The 21707-nt window shown below is 44.3% G+C and overlaps 2 protein-coding genes and 1 pseudogene across 9 annotated transcripts in view; 1 reads left to right on the top strand and 2 right to left on the bottom strand.

Moving 5' to 3' along the window:
• The window catches only part of LOC105477930 (adaptor related protein complex 4 subunit sigma 1), an 80096-nt gene extending 74878 nt beyond the window's left edge, over positions 1-5218 (bottom strand). Inside the window, exon 1 of one of the 4 annotated variants that reach the window (XM_071100374.1) lies at positions 4920-5206. The gene's annotated coding sequence lies outside the window, so the exon portion shown is untranslated. Of the gene's footprint in view, positions 1-4919 lie in introns of all 4 variants that reach the window. The other 3 variants (XM_011734798.3, XM_071100373.1, XM_071100375.1) reach the window with 3 other exon arrangements.
• Positions 4288-21707, top strand: part of LOC105477932 (striatin 3) — a 141819-nt gene continuing 124399 nt past the window's right edge. For 2 of the 5 annotated variants that reach the window (XM_011734799.2, XM_071100369.1), the window contains exon 1: positions 4288-4801. In XM_011734799.2, the coding sequence (XP_011733101.1) occupies positions 4520-4801 (282 nt within the window). In that variant the 5' untranslated portion in view covers positions 4288-4519. The remainder of the gene's footprint in view (positions 4802-21707) is intronic. The other 3 variants (XM_011734801.2, XM_011734800.2, XM_011734802.2) reach the window with 2 other exon arrangements.
• LOC105477931 (intraflagellar transport protein 20 homolog pseudogene) lies at positions 12331-12624 on the bottom strand (annotated as a pseudogene).

Here is a 21707-nt window from a genome sequence, read left to right on the forward strand (position 1 = left end):
CAGGGAGCAGTAGAGCACCTGAAAAGTTGTAGCCAATCAATACTTCTTAAAAAATAAAAAAAATGGGCTGGGCTCAGTGGCTCATGCCTGTAATCTTAGCACTTTGGGATGCCAAGGAAGGAGGACTGCTTGAGGCCAGGAGTTGGAGACCAACCCTGGCAACATAGTGAGACTCCCATCTCTACAAAAAATTAAAAACAAAAAATAGCCTGGAGTGGTGGTGTGTACAGGTAGTCTTAGCTACTCGGGAGGTTGAGATGGGAGGAAAGATTGAGTCCAGGAGTTCAAGATCAGCCTGGGCAACACAGTGAGACTCCCTCTCTACAAAAAATAGAAAGGAATAAAACAAAAATTGAGTACTCATTATGTGTAAGTATTGCTTTTGGAGTGTTTAGTATGAGTGTTACTGATCAGTACACAGATGGTGTAAATACAGTGTAATAAGTATTAAAGAGATAAGGCCCTGTGCAGTGGCTCACACCTGTAACCCCAGCACTTTGCTAGGAGTTCAGGACCAGCCTGGGCAACATGGCAAAATCCCATCTCTACAAAAAATACAAAAGTATTTGCTGGGCATGGTGGCACATACCTGTGGTCCCAGCTACTTAGGAGGCTGAGGTGGGAGGATCGCTTGAGCTGGGGAGGCTGAAGCTGGAGTGAGCCAAGATCGTGCCACTGCACTTCAGCCTGGGTGACAGAGTGAGACCCAGTCTCAAAAAAGGAAAAAAAAAAAAAGATTAAAGAAAAAAAGAGAGAAGCATAGGAGGGAGGCTACTAGAATAGAATAGTGATTCTAAAGAATTCAGGGATATGGAGGCTTCTTGGACAAAGTAACGCTTGAGCTGAGTTTTTTTGGGGGGAGGGTTTTGTTTATCTTAAGACAGGGTTTTGCTCTGTTGCCCAGACTGGAGTGCACTGGCGCAATGATGCAATCAATTATGGCTCACTGCAGCCTGGACCTCCTGGGTTCGGGTGATTCTCCCATCTCAGCCTCCAGAGTAGCTGAGACTGCAGACTCACGTGGCCACTCTGGCTAATTTTTGTATTTTTAGTAGGGTCGGGGTTTTGCCATGTTGCCCAGGTTGGTCTCGAATTCCTGGGGCTCAAGCCATCCTCCCACCTCCGTCCCCGAAAGTGTTGGGATTACAGGTGTGAGACATTGTGCCCGATCTGAGCTGAGTTTTGAAGATAGTCAATGGGGCACAGTATGTGTTAAATCACTGTGGAATGAAATAGCATTATACATTTGAGGAACCAAAAACAGTGCAGTTTGGCTGAAGAGAAGAATGAGGTGGCATGATGGTGTTACGGTAGATTAGGTTATAGGGTGGATCTAGATCTATTTATATGCTATGTTAAAATTTCGGCTTTATTCTAAATTTAGAAATCACTCAACTATGTTAAACAGAGGAATGACAGAATCATATCTTCATTTTAGGAAGACCAATCAGGCAGCAGTGATAGTGCAAAGTGGGGGTAGAACGGAGGTGGGAAGGTTTAAACTAAGTATAGAGAGATAATAGAATCCATAGGAAAGATATCACTGAGAAAGAAATTGGATTGTGGGGGCTGAGTGAAGGGTGCTAGAATGACTGCTAGGCTTCAAGTTTGGATGTAGTGTCACTTAATAAGGTAGATAATAGAAGTAGAGGTTTTGTTTTTGTTTTGAGGGTAGGTGAGGAGGCAAAAAGGATAATAAGTCCAGTCTTTCCTTAAGCTCAAGGTACCAATGGGACACATAAGTGTGCATGTTAGTCTTCTTTTGATGCTATCATCAGGTCACCCACTCTCACAGATGGTTTTCTTTGTTGTTGTTGTTGTTTTTGGAATGGAATCTCACTCTCTCTTTTGCCCAGGCCGGAGTTTAGTGGCATGATCTCGGCTCACTGCCACCTCTGCCTCTGGAGTAGCTGGGATTACAGGCAAGTGCCACCACACCCAGCTAATTTTTGTATTTTTTTGGTAGAGACAGGGTTTTGCCACGTGGGCCAGGCTCGTCTCCAACTCCTGAGCTCAAGTGATCTGCCCGCTTCGGCCTCCCAAAGTGCTGGGATTATAGGTGTGAGCCACCGCACCCGGCCACAAATGTCTCTTTGTGTGTGTGTGTGTGTGTATATATATATGTCTTTGAGGCAGCATAATCTTTCCAAGCTTTTTATGTGCTATGGGGCCCCCTAAAAAGGAATCGGATGAATAAACAGGTTGTATGTTGGTAACTATAAGATAAATAGTACTTTAATAATTTGAAGAAATATGAAATCTTAACACTTTGTGAAGCCAACGGGGGTGGACCACTTGAGCCCAGGAATTGGAGACTAGCCTGGACATCATGACAAAACCCCGTCTCTACAAAAAATACAAAAATTAGCTGGGCGTGGTGGATGCACGCCTGTAGTCCCAGCTACTCAGGAGGCTAAAGTGGGAGGACCACCTGAGCCAGGGAGCTCCAGGTTGCAATAAGCAGAGATTACACCACTGCATTCCAGCCCGGGCAACAGAGTGAGACCCCGTCTCAAAAAAAAATAAATAAAATAATAATTTGAAGAAATAGTCCCTAGCATTATAGTACTACGATCTAATATCTCATTTCATATATAAATAAAACATGGCAGCATGAGTAACAAGTCCAATCTGCTTTCCATTATACTGTAATAACAGTAAAGCAGACATGATAAAATAAGATGAATTACTTTATCTCTTTGAAATTACTTCCTGATTGGTTGGTAGTGCATACTCCATAGTACAAGTTTTATTGGCTTTTGCAACAAAGAAAAAAATTTTAAAAAGTAACATCTTAAATGCAATTTTCCTGTATCGCTATTAATATAATTACCGAACCTCATTTCCTTATGTTGCTAATTATTTTTGTCTTATTTTTCAAATAAATGCTTCTTAGCTATATTAATTTTTAGAAACATTCTAGTGCATTAGGATATTTTCTAGGAAACTAAGCACATAAAAATACCCACGATTGTACTTAAAATATTAGCCTTGTCTCTTATGCGTATATTACATTCACTCAAACTTTTAAAAAAAATTTTCCGACACGGAGTCTCGCTTTGTCGCCAGACTGGAGTGCAGTGATGCGATCTCGGCTCTCTGCAACCTCAGCCTCCTGGGCTCAAGCAATTCTCGTGCCTCAGCCTCCTCAGGAGCTGGGACTACAGGCGTGCGCCACCACGCCCGGTTAATTTTTGTATTTTTAATAGAAATGCGGTTTCACAATGTTGGCCAAGCTAGTCTCGAACTCCTGGCCTCAAGTGATCGCCCACCTCGGCCTCCCAAAGTGCTGGGATTACAGGCTTGAGCAGCCGCGTCCGGCCATATTCACTTAAACATTTAATGACCCAGGAGAACATCCATCTAGGATTTTAAGTTGTACTCACAATGCTTTTATTTTCTGTTTCGATCAAAATAGTCTATTGATGACAATATTTGTGAGCCCATTCATTTCTAAGATATCAAATTGTTAGTCTAGCCAGTCTCCTTCAAACTTTTCTCCCTCTACCTACCATCGTCAAGATCTAAAGGAATTCACTACCTCTTCTCCCAAGAAAAAAAAAAATCGCTCCTCCCCCTCTCCCAACCCCCCGAAACACAACCCATTCCAGAAAAGGAAAGAAGAGGGGACGCAAAGTGGAATAAGTTACGACGCGCGACCCAGCGCACAGAAACGGTACCAAAGCCCAGGCTCGAGACGGAGACGAGCAATCAGTAACCACAGCCGGAGGATCTTGGCTATTTGCCAGAAGAGAACTGACTGGTGCTAAGAAACCAGAGACAGAGCCAGTGACAGGAAGGGAAAGAGGGCCCACCCTTGGGACTGCCTGAAACACCCAAAGAATGAAAAAGAAACGTCAGGAATCCGAGACGGGCTGCGGTCGGCCAGAGCGACCAGCCAGGTTAATAACAAGCTCCGAAGCCCGGCACACGGGTGAGAGACTCTTGGGAAGGAAACTGCGCCTGGGGACGGCCTGCTCGAAGGAAACTGATAACCAGGAAGCCTATGGCCGCCTCGCTTCCAAAAGCCAAAGTCGGAGCCCCGGCGCCCCGTAGCTGCCGGCAGACACCGCACCGGGTCAATACGCCGGCCTAGAGGCGGAGCCCGAGCTCTTTCCCCGCCCTCTAACGGCGACCCGGGTTGCGTTCTCAGTGCGCCGGCGTAGGGTGAGGCCGGACTCTATTTGGCGATTAAGCGTGAGGCTGCGTTCGCTACCCAGCATGCTGTGCGCTAGTGACGGTCCTCCGCCTATCCCCTTCCCAACTCTCCCCCCACCCCTCCCGCCGCGGCCCCCCTTCCCCTAAAGTGAGTGAGTGAGACGGGCAGATGGAGGAGGGACTGTAATGGCGGCGGCCGGCAGCTCCCTGCTCTGACCCACGGCAGGCACACAGTAACGACCCCTTCCCCGCCCCTCTCCCGGCCGGCCTCCGCCCCGCAGCCAGCGCGGGGCCACCCTCTCCGGCCCTTCCCCCAGCTGTCGGCGTCTCGCCCTGCGCCCCGGCCGGGGCCCCACACACAATGGACGAGCTTGCCGGAGGCGGTGGTGGCGGCCCGGGGATGGCGGCCCCTCCCCGGCAGCAGCAGGGACCTGGGGGGAACCTGGGCCTTCCGCCGGGGGGGAACGGAGCGGCGGGCGGCGGGGGTCCTCCGGCCTCCGAGGGAGCGGGTCCCGCGGCAGGCCCCGAGCTGTCCCGGCCGCAGCAGTACACTATCCCGGGGATACTGCACTACATCCAGCACGAGTGGGCTCGGTTCGAGATGGAGCGGGCGCACTGGGAGGTGGAACGGGCCGAACTGCAGGTACCTCGTTGGGGTCGGTGTGCGGGACGGCTGCGGCGGCTGGGTTCCCGGCCGGGGGGTGGGGCCAGGGACTCCCCTCAGCCGGAGCCGGTGCCTTGGGAGGCCGAGCGGAACCTACCTGTGCTGCTCGGGGTGTGATGGTCCTCTCAACGGCTTTTCCTGGAGTCCCCCCTCCCTCTTTCCCGCAGAAGCTTGCTCCCCAACCTTCACTAGCTACGCGGTGCGGGCCTCCTCCGGGCAGCCATTTTGGCTTTTAGTATGGCGTCTGCGGGGGCTCCTCTGGAGGCGGCCTTCCCGGGTCTCCGGGGCTTGGGGCCGAGCACCTTTCTGTGGGAGAGTCCGGTTTGGGGCCTCTCGACCCAGAGTTTACTCTTGTTTGTTCCTCTTGAGATGAAGAGCCTGACGAGAATGACTAGGATAGGCATCTTACCCCCCTTTTCCGGACCACCCCCCCTTTCCGATTTGGCATATCTGGCCCCCTCCCTCAGTCTTGGTACGCACTTGCCCCTTGACAGCCACGCTTCTTTCCTGGGCTGCTACGGTGCACAGTGACTTGGGACTGACCTGTGAAGTTTGATTTCCCATCGTCAACTTTTTAAGTACTTTCTTACCTGAGATGCTGCCTTAGTCACTTGGATTTTCTGTAGTTATTCCTTACTTAGTGACTCATCAACGCTTTCAGCACTGAATTTTTCTTTTCACAGTACTCTTCACTAGATCTCCTTTCCTCATCTCTTTATCCATAAAAAAACCCAACCAGACGATCGATGCTGTACTTATGAAACGACTGAAGAGATTTAATATTCGCTTGAACTGAAATGTAGTTATATCATGTTACTTGTGCAGGAGAAGTGAGGTGTTCTCAGGACCCTTCATAGTTGAGCTTGACTCGATCCTCATGATGTGAACCTTTGATAGGCTACACATTTGGAAGCTGTTGGTAGTTAACAGCTCATGTCCTGGTTCTCAAAATTGCTGCATCTTTTTGAAAGGATTATTTAACTTTCTTAGGTATTTGTGTTTATTTTTAAGTACCTTTCCAGGGCAAATTTAGGCTTAGAAGCAAAAAGCATGCGTCTAAATAGTATGGCACCTGTTCTTCAGACTGTTGTATATTTAGGAGGTAAGCAGTATTTGCTGTCATATATGTCATATGCCTGTGGTGAATAGTTAGGCAAATGTAGTGCTGAAAGGAGGAGGATTGGATTAACTAGAAAGGGTGTCCTCAAACAAAGGGTGTCCTCTTTAGTTTGGTTCTGAACTAGTAAACTTTTATATGACTGCACAAAGTGGGTGAAGTTAAACTTTTCAAAAGTAAAAAATACTTGGGTGTTTTGACACTGTATGAAGTCTTAAAAAATTGTAATACTTGTTAGTCATAGCTTTACAATTGTGTTTTGATATAATATTGGGCTTTAAAATTACATAACTTTAAAAAAGCTGAAGTCAAAACTGGTTTCTTTTAAGTTGTGTACAGTCTTGCTTTAAAATACTTAAAATTTATAGAATTCTGTTGATATACAGCTTTCTACTACATACTGTAAACTTAATTTTCTGTGTGAGTAAAGTTAGGCATTTGTTTTTAAAATTTGGATTGACAAATGCATTAAGGCCTAGGCTCACTAAGTAATACTTCACCAGTCCCTGCTATGGTTTCTTTGACCTTTGTGCTATTGTATGCAAGTTTTGATTTTAACACTCTTTAAGTTAACAATTGCAGTTTTCACCCATAAACTTCACTAATGTGAGCAGCTGAGAAGAAAGATATCTTGTGCGCAAATTAGTAAAACCTATACTATATATTAAAGAAGCCTTTATTGCCTGCTCTAGCATTTGCTTTCCCTTCTTGGTCTCCTCTCCTTAACGGCAGCAGCAAAGTATTTTAAGGAAGATTCTTTTTGCTTGCTTGCTTGCTTTCAGATCTATTGGTACAGTAGTTCTGTTATTAGCCATCCTACGTTTTTGTTTGTTTCCTTGTTTTGAAGAAGTCCTACACTGTTTCTAGACTTATTTCGTACTGATTCTTTTGGAGTAAAATGTTCACGATGGCTTTGGTTTTTTTTGTGTTATATATTTAAAATGTTTTATTGGGTTAACTTAGTTAATAAGGTTTCTAGTTTCTATCAGGAATATTGAATTTGCCTTAGGTGCCTTCAGTCTACTGAGATTGCTTGTGAGATGCATATTTTAAAATGTATGTGTTGAATACATATTTGTGGGAGGATGTAGTGAAGCATCAGTGGATTTTTACTGTAAACCTAAACTTATTTTTAAGAAAGACAATCTAGAATTAAGACAACTTACATATTATTATGTGCAGTCTCCGGTGCGATTCCATCTACACATATTTTTAAAGTGTTAATTATGGAATAGTTTCAATAGAGAACATGAGCTTAAGGAATACCCCATATTGATGTAAAATTTTAATGGGGAATATGTTTTTCCCTGGCTTTGGGAGAGATATTAAAAGGAACTTTGCAGTATGATTCTGTTCTCCGTAAAAAGAATTTATAGTAAAGGTCTTAGAAACTTGGAACGAAACCAAAGGATCATGTCTTAAAGCTCTTCTGTCTCTGATTCTTCCTTACCTTGAACTCAGGTAAAGCATTGTTAATAAGGTCGTAGGACAGTTGTTTCTTAACTTTTATATAACATGAATTACCAAAATTCCACAGACAGTCCACTTCAAGCCCTAGATCAGTCCAGATCTCCAGAGAATGAGAGGCCTACGTATTTTTTAAAGTTCTACAAGTGATTCTTTCTTCACAGTAGTGCCTGTTACAGAGAAAAATCACTACACTACACTTTTCTTTTTTGTAATTTCATAGTAGATTCATTAAATCTTGTCATGGAAAAGACACTAGGATTTGCAAATCACTATTCTAGACCAGCTTTTGAAAATCCTGAAAATAGAAAATTCAGGAGATTCCCACCTTAGAAATGAAGAAATCAAGTTAAGTCTAAGCAAAATATCTCCTACTAACTTAAGGATCTTTAAGCAGCAACATCTATCATGTTACGACTTGTAAAAGTTAGAAACTGCCAGTTAATCAGCACTATAACCTTCTGAGGTAGGTATTCCTATTTTACAGGTGAGGAGACAAATTTAGGTAGGTTAAATAATTTTGCCAGGGTCACCTAGCCATAAAGTATTGCAGCTGAGATTCAAACCCAGGTCTGTCTGATTCCAAAGCCGGTGGTCATATCACCACTCTTGTAACCATTATGTTATACTGTCTTAGCACTTTTTTATAGAGTGGAATCTGACTTGTAATTCTTCGTCTAGTTTTGTGTGGCCCACACCACTTGAGTACATTTCAATGAAGTTTTATTGAGCCCCCATGATGCTGCTGCAAGGCATAGTTTATACATATTGCTAATGTGTCCTTGTATTTTTCTTTGTAGTTTGTATATAGTAAGTGGATTTTGGGTATATACAAAATGCTTGTTTGCCAAGTGTAGAAATATGACATACCTAATACAAGAAAATGTAGTCAAAGAGTTTTTGTTCTTTTTTTTTTTGAGATGGAGTCTGGCTCGACTGTTGCCTGGGCTGGGGTGCAGTGGCACCATCTCAGCTCACAGCAAGCTCCGCCTCCAAGTTCATGCCATTCTGCTGCCTCAGCCTCCCAAGTAACTGGGACTACAGGTGCCTGCCACCACGCCTGGCTGATTTTTTTATGTTAGTAGAGACGGGGTTTCACCGTGTTAGCCAGGATGGTCTCGATCTTCTGACATCGTGGTCTGCCCACTTTGGCCTCCCAAAGTGCTGGGATTACAGGCTTGAGCCACCGCGCCCGACCGACAGTGATTTTTCATAAAGGTGTTGCCTTTATTCTGGGATTTTTTCCCTTCATACATTTTTACTGTTAGGCGTTTCCTTTTTCAGATGATGGTGATAATAGAGTTAAAAAAAATTTATTGATGGTATTAAGGGAGTCCACTACCTTGTGTCAGATTCCCTGTTTCTTTTTGAAGTCCTTGAAATGAAGTTTAGGGACCACTGATCTAGAATTCTCTGTATGCTCCTCCACTACCCATTAACCCCACTCTATAGTCTGCCTTTTCGCACTACTCTCCCCTCACTCCCTTCTAAACACTTTGTATGACACTATGTTTTCTGTTCATGATTGACCTTCAAATTGCCAAATCCTGTGGCCTTATAGACCATATGTACCTAACCAACACTCTGCTGTTAACAAGTTCTTCAAAATTCTTTTCTTTTGCTTCCACTCTGTTTTTCCTGTCATCCACTTATCACTTTTCTTCATATGTTTTCTTTCTTTTGTTCCCAGTTGTTGTTACGTGGGGTTCTGGTTCTGTTTTATGTTTTCACTGTATATTCAGAATCAGATTTTTGGCTACCATGTACCATCTTAATAATACCTAACATTTATTTACTCTTTCCTAAGTGTTATTCCTGTGCCCCCCAGTATTTCAGTATTCATTTAATTTGTTCAGTATTCATTTAATTCTCAAAACAACTCAGTGAGGTTGATACAGGTATAATTGGCGTCTTTTTTTTTTTTCTTTTTTCTGACACTGCCATATTGAGGTCCAGAGGTTAAGTAATCTATGCAACTAGGAGGCAGTAGAACTGGGATTTAAACTTAGACTGCCTGTAGAGGCCATGTTCTTTTTTTTTTTTTTTGAGACGAGTCTTGCTCTGTCGCCCAGGCTGGAGTGCAGTGGCCGGATCTCGGCTCACTGCAAGCTCCGCCTCCCGGGTTCACGCCATTCTCCTGGCTCAGCCTCCCGAGTAGCTGGGACTACAGGCGCCCGCCACCTCGCCCGGCTAGTTTTTTGTATTTTTTAGTAGAGACGGGGTTTCACCGTGTTAGCCAGGATGGTCTCGATCTCCTGACCTCGTGATCCACCCGTCTCGGCCTCCCAAAGTGCTGGGATTACAGGCTTGAGCCACCGCGCCCGGCACAAGGCCATGTTCTTAACCACTACTAGATTTTTGGCATCCAGATGTCCCTTGTATATCTAATTTCCTGTTTATTTTTTCTTCCTCCAATTCAATGCATCCATTCAGTTAATCTCAAGTGCCTGCCTCTTCCCCTTGACAAAACACACTTGTTCATTCTTTATTCCTTGCCGCATTAAAGTTAACACTCCCCATCCCTAGTACTATAGAGGTCATTGAACCTTCCCCCTGCGTATGTTTGGCCTGTGAGTTTTATTGATTCCAGCATGATTATTTGGTGGTATTTGAGTGCGATTTTATGCTAGATCCTGGGTGTATAATGATGTATGAGACAAATACTTTGTCCTCAGGGAGCTTATACTCTAGAAATAATTTTTTTTTTTTTTTTTCAAGAGAGGGTCCTGCTCCGTTGCCCAGGCTGGCGTGCAGTGGTGCCAACATGGCTCACTGTAGCCTCAGCCTCCTGAGCTCAAGTGATCCTCCTGCCGCAGCCTCCTGAGTAGGTAGGACTACAGACATGTGCTGTCACACCAAGCTATTTTTATTTTTAGTTCAGATGGGTTCACAGTTTGTTGCCCAGGCTGGTTTCGAACTCCTGGGCTCAAATGATTCTCCCGCTTCATCCTCCCAAAGTCCAAAGTGTTGGGATTACAGGTATGAGCCACCATGCCCGGCCAATAAAATGTTACAAACAACAAATTAACAGAATGCTGAGAGAATAAATGGTGATAGGAAACCTGTATATGTAATGGAGTTTCAGATAATACCTAATATTTATTGAGCACTTTTTTTTTTTTTAGAGACAGAGTTCTTGCTCCGTCACTCAGGCTGGAGTGCAGTGGTGCCATTTCAGCTCACTGCAACCTTTACCTCCTAGGTTCAGGCGATTCTCATGCCTCAGTCTTCTGAGTAGCTGGAATTACAAGCACCCACCAACACGCCCGGCTGATTTTTGTATTTTTAGTAGAGACGGAGTTTCACCATGTTGGCCAGGCTGGTCTTGAATTCCTGACCTCGAGTGATCTGCCCACCTCGGCCTCCCAAAGTGCTGGGATTACAGGTGTGAGCCACTGTGCCTGACCTATTGAACACTTTCTATATGCCTGACATTATTTTAGGTTCTTCAATACATTTAATTCTCATAAAGTTCCTAAATGTATACTTTTAGATCTGAAGTATCAGGAATACCTAATTGTACAAAGAGCATTCAAGTTGGAAGCTACAGCATTTAGCAGAAGTTCTAAAGTAGGAAAGAGCTTCATTTAAACTGTGTGAACTGGCCAGGTGTGGTGTCTCATGCTTGTAATCCCAGCACTTTGGGAGGTTGAAGTGGGAGGATCACTTGAGCCCAGGAGCTGGAGTCCAACCTGGGCAACAGTGAGACCCTGTCTCTAAAAAAGAAAATGTGTGAACTGGACTATAATGATTCAAAAAGGCTAAGTAATATAGATAACATCAGTATCCTAAAATATATTCTAATTCACTGATTCTTGATTTTTTGGGGGATTGTGTAGTCCCCTTTGCATATATTACAAAACCTATGGAGCCTCTTACAGTTTTTTTCCAAAAAGGGTAAGAAAATTTTACTTAGAATGCCCATGAAGCCTGACTGCTGACCTAAGGAAGTAACTGATTTAATCTGTGCTTTTTGTTTCTGTACTAACGTTGCCTTAGTTCAGAGTACTCCTCCTGCCGGAATTCTTTGAGATAATCTCCTTACAGGTTTGTTTCATCCATTGCACCTCTTAACAGTTTATCCTTTATATCATAAATATGATTGTATTATGTATAATCCTCCTTTCCTTTTTTTATGAAAAGTTTCAAACATGTATGAAAATAATATAGTATTGTGACCTCCCACAAACCTGTCACTCATCTTAAACAGTAACAACTCATGATCAGTCTTGTTTACCTGTACTTCTATCCAGTCATTGTCCATTCCAAATTATTATTATTTTCTATTATTTTATTTTTAAGAGACAGGGTCTCACTATGTTGCCCAGGCTGGAGTGCAGTGGTGTAATCGTAGCTCACTGCAGCCTCAAAACTCCTGGGTTCAAATGGTCCTCCCACCTCAGCCTCCCAAATAGCTTAGACTATAGTCTAAGTGCCACCACGCTTGGCTAATTTTGTTTTTAGTAGGGATGGCATCTTTCTGTGTTGTCTAGGCTGGTCTTGAGATTATGGCCTCAAGCAATCCTTCTACCTTGACCTCTCAAGAGTGTTGGGATTAAAAGCATGAGCACTATGCCTGGCATTGTTTTTTTTTTAATTTTTATTATTATTTTTTTGAGGCAGAGTCTCGCTGTGTCACCCAGGCTGGAGTGCAGTGGTGCGATCTCAGCTCACTGCAGGCTCCGTTCCCCCCATGCACCCCCGTTTCAAATGATTCTTATGCCTCAGCCTCCAGAGTAGTTGGGATTACAGGTGTGTCATCATGCCTGGCTAATTTTTTGAATTTTTCGTAGGGATGGGCTTTCACCATGTTGGCCAGGCTGGTCTCGAACTCCTGACCTCAGGTGATCTGCCCACCTTGGCCTCCCGAAATGCTGGGATTACAGGTATGAGCCACCATGCCCGGCCTAAATTTTCTTTTCTTCTATAAGTGCTTAAAGTTACTGAGTTCTGAAGTTGTTGAGCTCTCTGCTATTGATTTGAGCAAGTTCCGGGCACCGATGGCTTTCATCTTCTCATTTTCTGCTTCTTTTGAAAGTTGATCAACAAGCTCAATTAAACTACCAATTATTTTTTGAAACTGGCCAATTTTGTCCACAAAGTTCTTGCACTCTTTCTTGAACTTTATGGTCTACTGGGTAATCTCTGAGTCCAACACCCACAGCTTGTTCAGCTCATCAAAGTGCAGTCCCTCTTCACCCAGGATGTCTTTTACCATAGGTGTTTCCCATCCAGCTTCCCTAGAGAAGCTCTGCTCTGAAGGAGTGACAGTGGCAGGAGGAAGTGTGTCATAGGAACAAGGGTCGAGAAAGAATAAAGTTCGCTTGCACAGGTATTGTTCATTCAACACACATTTCTTGGAGTGCCCACTACATGCCAACACTGCTAGATGCTGGGGGTACAAAGATGAATGCAACATGGTGCCCACCCTGCTAGCCCTGTGGCGGCAGCTTACTGTGACCCAGGCTGATGTAGACTGGCAGCTTCTCCCTGTCCCTGGCAGCTGTTATGCAGGCAGCCTGCCTCGGCTGTTGCCATGACTACAGAGACTCTTTACCCATGACCTGAAATATATTTTTATTAAGTTTTTTTTTTTTTTTTTTTGCAAAATGCTTTTAAATTTATTTAAATTAATTTCCTTTTTTTTTAAATTGAGGCAGAGTTTCGTTTTGTTGCCCAGGCTGGGGTGCAGTGGGTGCGATCCTGGCTCACTGCAACCTCTGCCTCCCAGGTTCAAGCAATTCTCCTGCCTCAGCCTCTTTTTTTTTTTTTTTTTTGAGACGGAGTCTCACGCTGTTGCCCAGGCTGGAGTGCAGTGGCGCGATCTCGGCTCACTGCAAGCTCCGCCTCCTGGGTTCACGCCATTCTCCTGCCTCAGCCTCCTGAGTAGCTAGGACTACAGGCGCCCGCCACCGCGCCCGGCTAATTTTTTGTATTTTTAGTAGAGACGGGGTTTCACTGTGGTCTCGATCTCCTGACCTTGTGATCCGCCCGCCTCGGCCTCCCAAAGTGCTGGGATTACAGGCTTGAGCCACCGCGCCCGGCCTGCCTCAGCCTCTTGAGTAGCTGGGGTTACAGGCATGCACCACCATGCCCAGCTAATTATTTTGTATTTTTAGTAGACACGGGGTTTCACCGTGTTGGCCGGGCTGGTCTTAAACTCCTGACCTCAAGTGATCACCCACCTTGGTCTCCCAAAGTGCTGGGATTACAGGTGTAAGCCACCGTGCCCAGCCTAAATAACTGTGTATGCTCGCTTCTGTGTGTACACACTCACTACCCCTCATAAGACCATTGCAGTTTTAGGTTCACAGCAAAATTTAGCAGAAAGTACAAGCAGTCGCCTACCCCAACGTTTTGCCTTTTCCAGAATACATTCATATACCTTCCCATGGTACTCTTGGGGGAAATTTGTTCTAAGAGTTCTCCTCCAGGATACAAAATTGTTAGATGCTCAAGTCCCTCAACACAGTGACTTCGTAACTTACGCACATCTTCCTGTATATTTTAAATCTCTAGATTGCTTATAATTATGTATTCTAAATGCTATGTAAATAGTTGTTATACTTTTTTAAAATTTTTATTTGAGACAGGGTCTCAGTCTGTCACCCAGGCTGGAGGGCAGTGAAACAATCACTGCTCATTGCAGCCTCGACTTCCGGGTTCAGGTGATCCTCCCATCTTAGCCTCCTGAATAACTAGGACTACAGGCACCCGCCACCACACCTGACTAATTTTTGTATTTTTTCTAGAGACAGAGTTTTGCTAAGTTGCTGAGGCTGGTTTCAAGCTCCTGGACTCAAACGATCTGCCCTCCTCGGCCTCCCAAAGTGCTAGGATTACAGGTGTCAGCTACTGCACCTGGCTAGTTGCTATAATTTTTAAAAACTATTTTTTGCCCGGGCACCGTGGCTTATGCCTGTAATCCCAGCACTTTAGGAGGCCAAGGCGGGTGGATCACAAGGTCAGGAGTTTGAGACCAGCCTGGCCAATATGGTGAAACCGTGTTTCTACTAAAAATACAAAAATTAGCCAGGTGTGGTGGCACGCGCCTGTAATCCCAGCTACTCAGGAAGCTGAGGGCAGGAAAATCACTTTAACCCACAGTCGAAGGTTGTAGTGAGTCGAGATCACGCCACTGCACTTCAGCCTGGGTGACAGAGCGAGACTCTGTCTCAAAATATATATATATATTTTTTATTATTTTTCCAGAATGTTTTTGCCTTGCCATTGTTTGAATCTGTGAATGGGGAACCCTTGGATACAGAGGGTGGCCTTAGTTTGAATCATATAATATGTAGCCTTTTCACTTAGTAGCAGTGCATTTAAGGCTTCTTCTTGTCTTTTCTATGGGTTGATTATTTCTTTTTAGTGCTGAACAATATTCCATTTATGGATGTACCACAGTTTGTCTATTCACCTTTTGGAGGGTATCTTGGTTACTTTCAAGTTTTGTCAGTTATGAGTAAAGGCTATAAACATCCATGTGCAGGTTTTGTGTGGACGTATGAGTTTTCATGTAATTTGAGTAAATACCAGGGAGTGTGATTGTTGGATCATATGGTAAGATTATATTAAGAAACTGCCAAATGGTCTTCCAAAATGGCTGTACCATTTTGCATTCCCACCAGTAATGAGTGAGAATTATTATTGCTCCACTTTCAGCTTTTGGAGTTGTAGTGTTTTGGATTTTAACCGTTTTGGTAGTTACGTAGTGGTATCTCACTGTTTTTAATTTACATTCCTAATGAAAAACAGTATTGAAGCTAGGCATGGTAGCATGTGCCTGAAGTCCCAGCTACCTGGTGGAGGGGTGAGATGGAGGATTGCTTGAGCCCCAGAGGTTGTGGCTACCGTGATCCATGATCGCCCCACTGCACTCCAGCCTGGGTGACAGAGTGAGCCCCTGTCTCACAAGGTTCTGTAGAGGACTGCTGGGAACAGAACTGAACTTCTAAAAGTAAATGTCTTGACAGCTTCTTTCCAAGGCCTGGCTATAAGTAAGGTCTGTAGAGCCAAAAGGAGCATATACTTCTTCTTAAAATTGAGGGTGTTGGCTGGGCACAGTGGCTCATGCCTGTAATCCCAGCACTTTGGGAGGCCAAGGCAGGTGGATCACCTGAGGTCAGGAGTTCGAGACCAGCCTGGCCAACATGGTGAAACCCTGTCTCTACTAAAAGTACAAAAAATTAGCTGGGTGTGATGGCGCATGTCTGTAGTTCCAGCTACTTGGGAGGCTAAGACAGGAGAATTGCTTGTACCCGGGAGGCAGAGGTTGCAGTGAGCCGAGATCGTGCCATTGTACACCAGCCTGGGCGATGAATGAAGCTCCGTCTCAAAAAAAAAAAAAAAAAAATTGAAAGTGTGTAAGCCCAAGATGAAACTGGATTCTATTTAAGAGATATGCTTACGTGTATAAAGCAAAGAATAACATAGTCAAATGGAACAAAACTAGAGTAATTAGGGAAACGCAACTCATACCTGTGGAAACAGTGGCATGATTTGTGTCAAATTCTGAAGCAGCCTTCCTGGTAAGACTACTGGACACAGAATACCCTTGAAGGAAAGTAATGAAAAGTAAATAAATAAAAGTGGATGTGAGGCTGGACGTGGTGGCGCTTACGCCTGTAGTCCCAGCACTTTGGGAGGCCAAGGCGGGCGGGTCACTTGAGGTCAGGAGTTTGAGACCAGCCTGACCAACGTGGTGAAATCCTGTCTCTATAGAAAAATACAAAAATTAGCCAGGTATTGTGGCGCATGCCTGTAATCCCACCTACTTGGGAGGCTGAGGCAGGAGAATCACTTGAACCTGGGAGGTGGAGGTTGTAGTGAGCCAAGATTGTGCCACTGTACTCTAGCCTGGGCGACAGACTCCAGCCTGGGCAACAGAGTGAGACCCTGCTTTTTTTTTTTTTTTTTTTTTTAAAGTGGGTTTGTGGTCTTGTAATGAAAAAGAAAAAAGGTTTAAAAAGGATGTGCTTTTGACCAATATGTAATGCTGTTTCAAGGTAGTACCAGTATCTTGTGTTCAGTGGAACCAAGGTAAACACAAGGTACTGGTATTACCTTGAGATAGCATTAACACCTAAGTGGTTTCAGTGAACAAGATTTAAAAGACTAGAATTAAAGCAATTATAAATGTGCAGTAAAATTTTGGACTACTTTTAGATAGACTTTATAAAAAGACTTAAAAATTCCTATTAAAAATTTTGCACTTTGGCCGGGTGTGGTGGCTCATACCTGTAATCCCAGCACTTTTGGAGGCCGAGGCAGGTGGATCACGAGGTTAGGAGTTTGAGAACAGCCTGACCAACATGGTGAAACCCCGTCTCTACTGAAAATACAAAAATTAGCAGGGTGTGGTGTCACGTACCTGTAATTCCAGCTACTCAGGAAAATCACTTGAACCCGGGAGGCGGAGGTTGCAGTGGGCCAAGATCACATCACTGCACCCAGCTTGGGCAACAGAGCAAGACTATCTCAGCAACAACAACAACAACAAAAATTTTTGCGCTTTCAGGACACTTACAGGCTCCTTCCTATAATCCCAGCACTTTGGGAGACCAAGGCAGGAGGATAACTTGAAGTCAGGAATTCAAGACCAATCTGGGCAACAAAGTGATACCCTGTCTTTACAAGAAAATTAAAAAATTAGCTGGACACAATGGTGTTGTGCCTGTAGTCCCAGCTACTCGGGAAGCCAGGGCGGGAGGATCACTTGAGCCCAAGGGTTCAAGGCTACCGTGAGCCATGATAGCACCACTGCACTCTAGTCTGGGTAACAGACTGAGACTGTCTCAAAAAAAAAAAATAGTAATAATAGTAATGATGATTGCTTTGAGAAACCAAGGCAGGAGGATTGGTTGAGGCCAGGAGTTCGAGACCAGCCTGGGCAACATAGTGAGACTCCCCACTTTCTACAGAAAAGAAAAAAATTAGCCGGACATAGTGATGTGCACCTGTAGTCCTAGCTTTGGAGGCTCAGGCGAGAGGATTGCTTGAGCTCAGGAGTTTGAAGCTATAGTGAGCTGTCATCAAGTCACTGCACTTCAACCTGGTAAAAGACTGCCTATTAAAAAAAATATTTTGAATAAGTAATATATGGTTCAAAATTAGATCTTATACTCACCATGATCCTGTCTACTACCCCCACCGCCAAGTTAGTAATCGACTACTTTTTTTTTAGTCTGTGTGTGTCCCTCTGTAGTGTTTTTTATGTAGGTAGATGAAAGCAAATATGTTTTCGTCCTTTTCTGGTACAGCGTGGCAAACTATATAACCTATTTTTCACTATAATTTTTTTTTTTTTTTTTTGAGATGGGGGTCTTGCTCTTTTGTCCAGGCCAGAGTGCATTGATGCGATCTTGGCTCACTGCAACCTCTACCTCCTGGGCTCAATTGATCCTCCCACTTCAGCCTTCCAAGTTTGGGACTACAGGAACGTGCTTCCACACCTGACTATTTTGTTGTTGTTGTTTTGTAGAGATGGGAGTTTCCCTATATTATCCAGGCTGGTCTTGAACTTCTGGGCTCAAGCATTTTGCCCACCTCAGCCTCTCAAAGTGCTGGGATTATAGGCGTGAACCACTGCCTACTTTACTTTTTCATTTAGCATGTTGAGAGATCATTCCAAACCTGCTAATAGAGAGCATCCTCACTTCTTTTTTTTTTTTTTTTCTTATTGCCCAGGGTAGAGTGCAGTGGCGCAATCTCAGCTCACTGCAACCTCTGCCTTCCGGTTTCAAGCGATTCTCCTGCCTCAGCCTCTCAAGTCACTGGGATTACAGGCACGCGCCACCACGCCCATCTAATTTTTTTGTGTTTTTAGTAGAGATGAGGTTTCACCATGTTGGTCAGGCTGGTCACTTACTGCTGACCTCGTGATCCACCCTCCTCAGTCTCTCCCAAAGTGCTGGGATTACAGGCGTGAGCCGCCATGCCCGGCCCTACATCCTCTCTTCTTTTTAACAACTGCATAGTATTCTGTGTAGATGGGCCGTAGTTGATCCACCTAATCCACTGTTGCTGGACAGTTGTGTTAAATTTTCATAAAACATTTGTAGCTGTTTTCTTTCTTAAATGTGTGAGCAGTCAGTCTTGTTGCCTCAAACTCTATTGTGTTTCCTTTTTGTTGCTGTTGTTAGAGTTGTTAGCAGTTGTGAAAAGTTTAAAATTTTTGTAATACTTTATTTCCTGGCTTGCATTTAAATCTGAACTTAGGATGTTTTTGCTTTGAAAGCTGTTAACTGGGACTTGATTTTATTTAAGTTATCTTTCATCAAAATCCTGGAGAGTAGAGAGTGAGAAAGAGGAAACAAAGATAATTAACGGGATGAAGTGGGTGGAAAGAGAAATAATATGAGAGAGTAACAGTGGATAAGGGTAACAATATGACCCTGATAGTCATCTTAGATAATAAAAATATTTCACAGTGGCCTGGACTAGTATTTGTTGTGTTGCTTTTTTTCTTTTTCTTTTTTTTGAGACGGAGTCTCGCTCCGTCGCCCATGCTGAAGTGCAGTTGCGCAATCTCGGCTCACTGCAACCTCCGGCTCCCGGGTTCAAGCAATTCTTCTGCTTCAGCCTCGCAAGTAACTGGAATTACAGGTGCCTGCCACCGTGCCTGACTAATTTTTTTAAATTTTTGGTGGAGACAGGGTTTCACCATGTTGGGCAGGCTGGTCTCTGACTCCTGACCTCAGGTGGTCCGCCCGCCTTGGCCTCCCAAAGTGCTGGGATTACATCCATTAGCCACTGCCTCAAAAAAGTAAAAAATAAACAAATAAGAATAAATAAAAAGGCCGGGCGCGGTGGCTCAAGCCTGTAATCCCAGCACTTTGGGAGGCCGAGGCGGGTGGATCACAAGGTCAGGAGATCGAGACTATCCTGGCTAACATGGTGAAACCCCATCTCTACTAAAAATACAAAAAACTAGCCGGGCGTGGTGGCGGGCACCTGTAGTCCCAGCTACTTGGGAGGCTGAGGCGGGAGAATGGCGTGAACCCGGGAGGCGGAGCTTGCAGTGATCCGAGATCACGCCACTGCACTCCAGCCTGGGAGACACAGCGAGACTCCGTCTCAAAAAAAAAAAAAAAAAAAAAAAGAATAAATAAAAAGATGAGGATTGAGATTCTAGCCTCTGTTTTAATGAATCTTTATATTTTACATATGTAACTGCTCCCTGGTCATTTCCTTCTTAGCACTTAACATATTTTGCAATTTTATTTTATTTTTTTGAGACACAGTCTCGGTCTGTCACCCAGGCTGGAGTGCATTGGCATGATCTCAGCTCATGGCAACCCTCACATCCCAGGTTAAAGCAAGTCTCGTGCCTCAGCCTCCTGAGTAGCTGTAATTTCAGGTGTGCGCCACCATGCCCAGCTAATTTTTTGTATTTTTAGTTGAGACAGGGTTTCGCCATATTGGCTAGGCTGGTCTTGAACTCCTGTCCTTAAGTGATCCACCCACCTCGGCCTCCCAAAATGCTGGGATTACAGGTGTGTATACCCAGTGTGAGAGTAAAGGGTCTGGCACATGATAGATGTCTGCCTAATATTTGCTAAATAAGTGAAATTGCCGAAGACGTCTCATTAAACTGTTAGAGATGAGAGCTTGACTTACAATTTTTGTGTTGTGTATATACTAGGAGAAAATGTTCACAGGATAGAATAAAAGAATACTCTTTGTCAACCCCTCATTTGATACTGGAATGAAAACAAACTTTCTGGGTTTTATTATATTATGATTTTTCTCCCCTCCCCATCATGGGAAAGGGAGTATCAGAGAAATCACTTCAATTAAAATGTTTGTTTTGTTTTTTTGAGACGGAGTCTTGCTCTGTTGCCCAGGCTGGAGTGCAGTGGTGCAATCTTGGCTCACTGCAACCTCTGCCGCCTGGTTTCAAGTGATTCTCCCACCTCTGCCTCCTGAGTAGCTAGGATTACAGACATACGCCACCACGCCTGGCTAATTTTTGTATTTTTAGGAGAGACAGGGTTTCGCCATGCTGGCTAGGCTGATCTCGAACTCCTGACCTCAGGTGATCCACCCGCCTTGGCCTTCCAAAGTGTTGGGATTACAGGCATAAGCCAGCACACCTGGTACTTCAGTTAAAACGAATCTTTGCCTGAGATTAATGCACTGTTGGGGGGGGGGTACTTTATCCCTTTGAAATGAATAATTTTTATGAAGAATGTTTAATGACTGTGCAATGCTTACAGTAAACTAAACATAAATTTTGTGTGCCGTAAATCAGCTATATGAAAAATATGTACATTGAAAAAGTTCAGATATTTTTAAATACTTTGCGATTTTTTTGGTGATGGGATTATTGGAAACATTTCTCTTTTCCTTATTTAAAAAAAATGACCCACCAAACATTATAGATTATTTTCTTTTAAAATTGATAAGTTGGCCGGGCGCAGTGGCTCAAGCCTGTAATCCGAGCACTTTGGGAGGCCGAGGCGGGCGGATCACAAGGTCAGGAGATGGAGACCATCCTGGCTAACACCGTGAAACCCCGTCTCTACTAAAAATACAAAAAATTAGCCGGGCGTGGTGTCGGGCGCCTGTAGTCCCAGCTACTCAGGAGGCTGAGGCAGGAGAGTGGCGTGAACCCGGGAGAGGCGGAGCTTGCAGTGAGCCGAGATTGCGTCACTGCACTCCTGCACTCCAGCCTGGGCGACTGAGCGAGACTCCGTCTCAAAAAAAAATGAATAAATAAAATAAAATAAAAATAAAATAAAATTGGTAAGTTTCAGGAGTGAATTCTTTATGCCAATACATAGTCATTGTTGAAAAAATACTTTGTTATAAAACAAAACAATTGTATTAGTTTTAGTGAATTTATAGACTAGTTTGTCTTTTTCCTGTTTCCTTTTTTTTTTTTTGAGACGGAGTCTAGCTCTGTCGCCCAGGCTGGAGTGCAGTGGCCAGATCTCAGCTCACTGCAAGCTCCGCCTCCCGGGCTTACGCCATTCTCCTGGCTCAGCCTCCCGAGTAGCTGGGACTACAGGCGCCTGCCACCTCGCCCGGCTAGTTTTTTGTATTTTTTAGTAGAGACAGGGTTTCACCGTGTTAACCAGGATGGTCTCGATCTGCTGACCTTGTGATCCGCCCGTCTCGGCCTCCCAAAGTGCTAGGATTACAGGCTTGAGCCACCGCGCCCGGCCCCTGTTTCCTTTTTTACCGATTTCTTCTTTTGTTTTTTATTTTACTTTCGTTTTTTAGAGACGGGGTCTCATACTGTCGGCTAGGCTTGAGTGCAGTGATGCGATCGATCATGGCTCACTGTAGCTTTGT

Source organism: Macaca nemestrina, chromosome 7 (assembly GCF_043159975.1).
Source record: "Macaca nemestrina isolate mMacNem1 chromosome 7, mMacNem.hap1, whole genome shotgun sequence".
Classification (NCBI taxonomy): domain Eukaryota; kingdom Metazoa; phylum Chordata; class Mammalia; order Primates; family Cercopithecidae; genus Macaca; species Macaca nemestrina.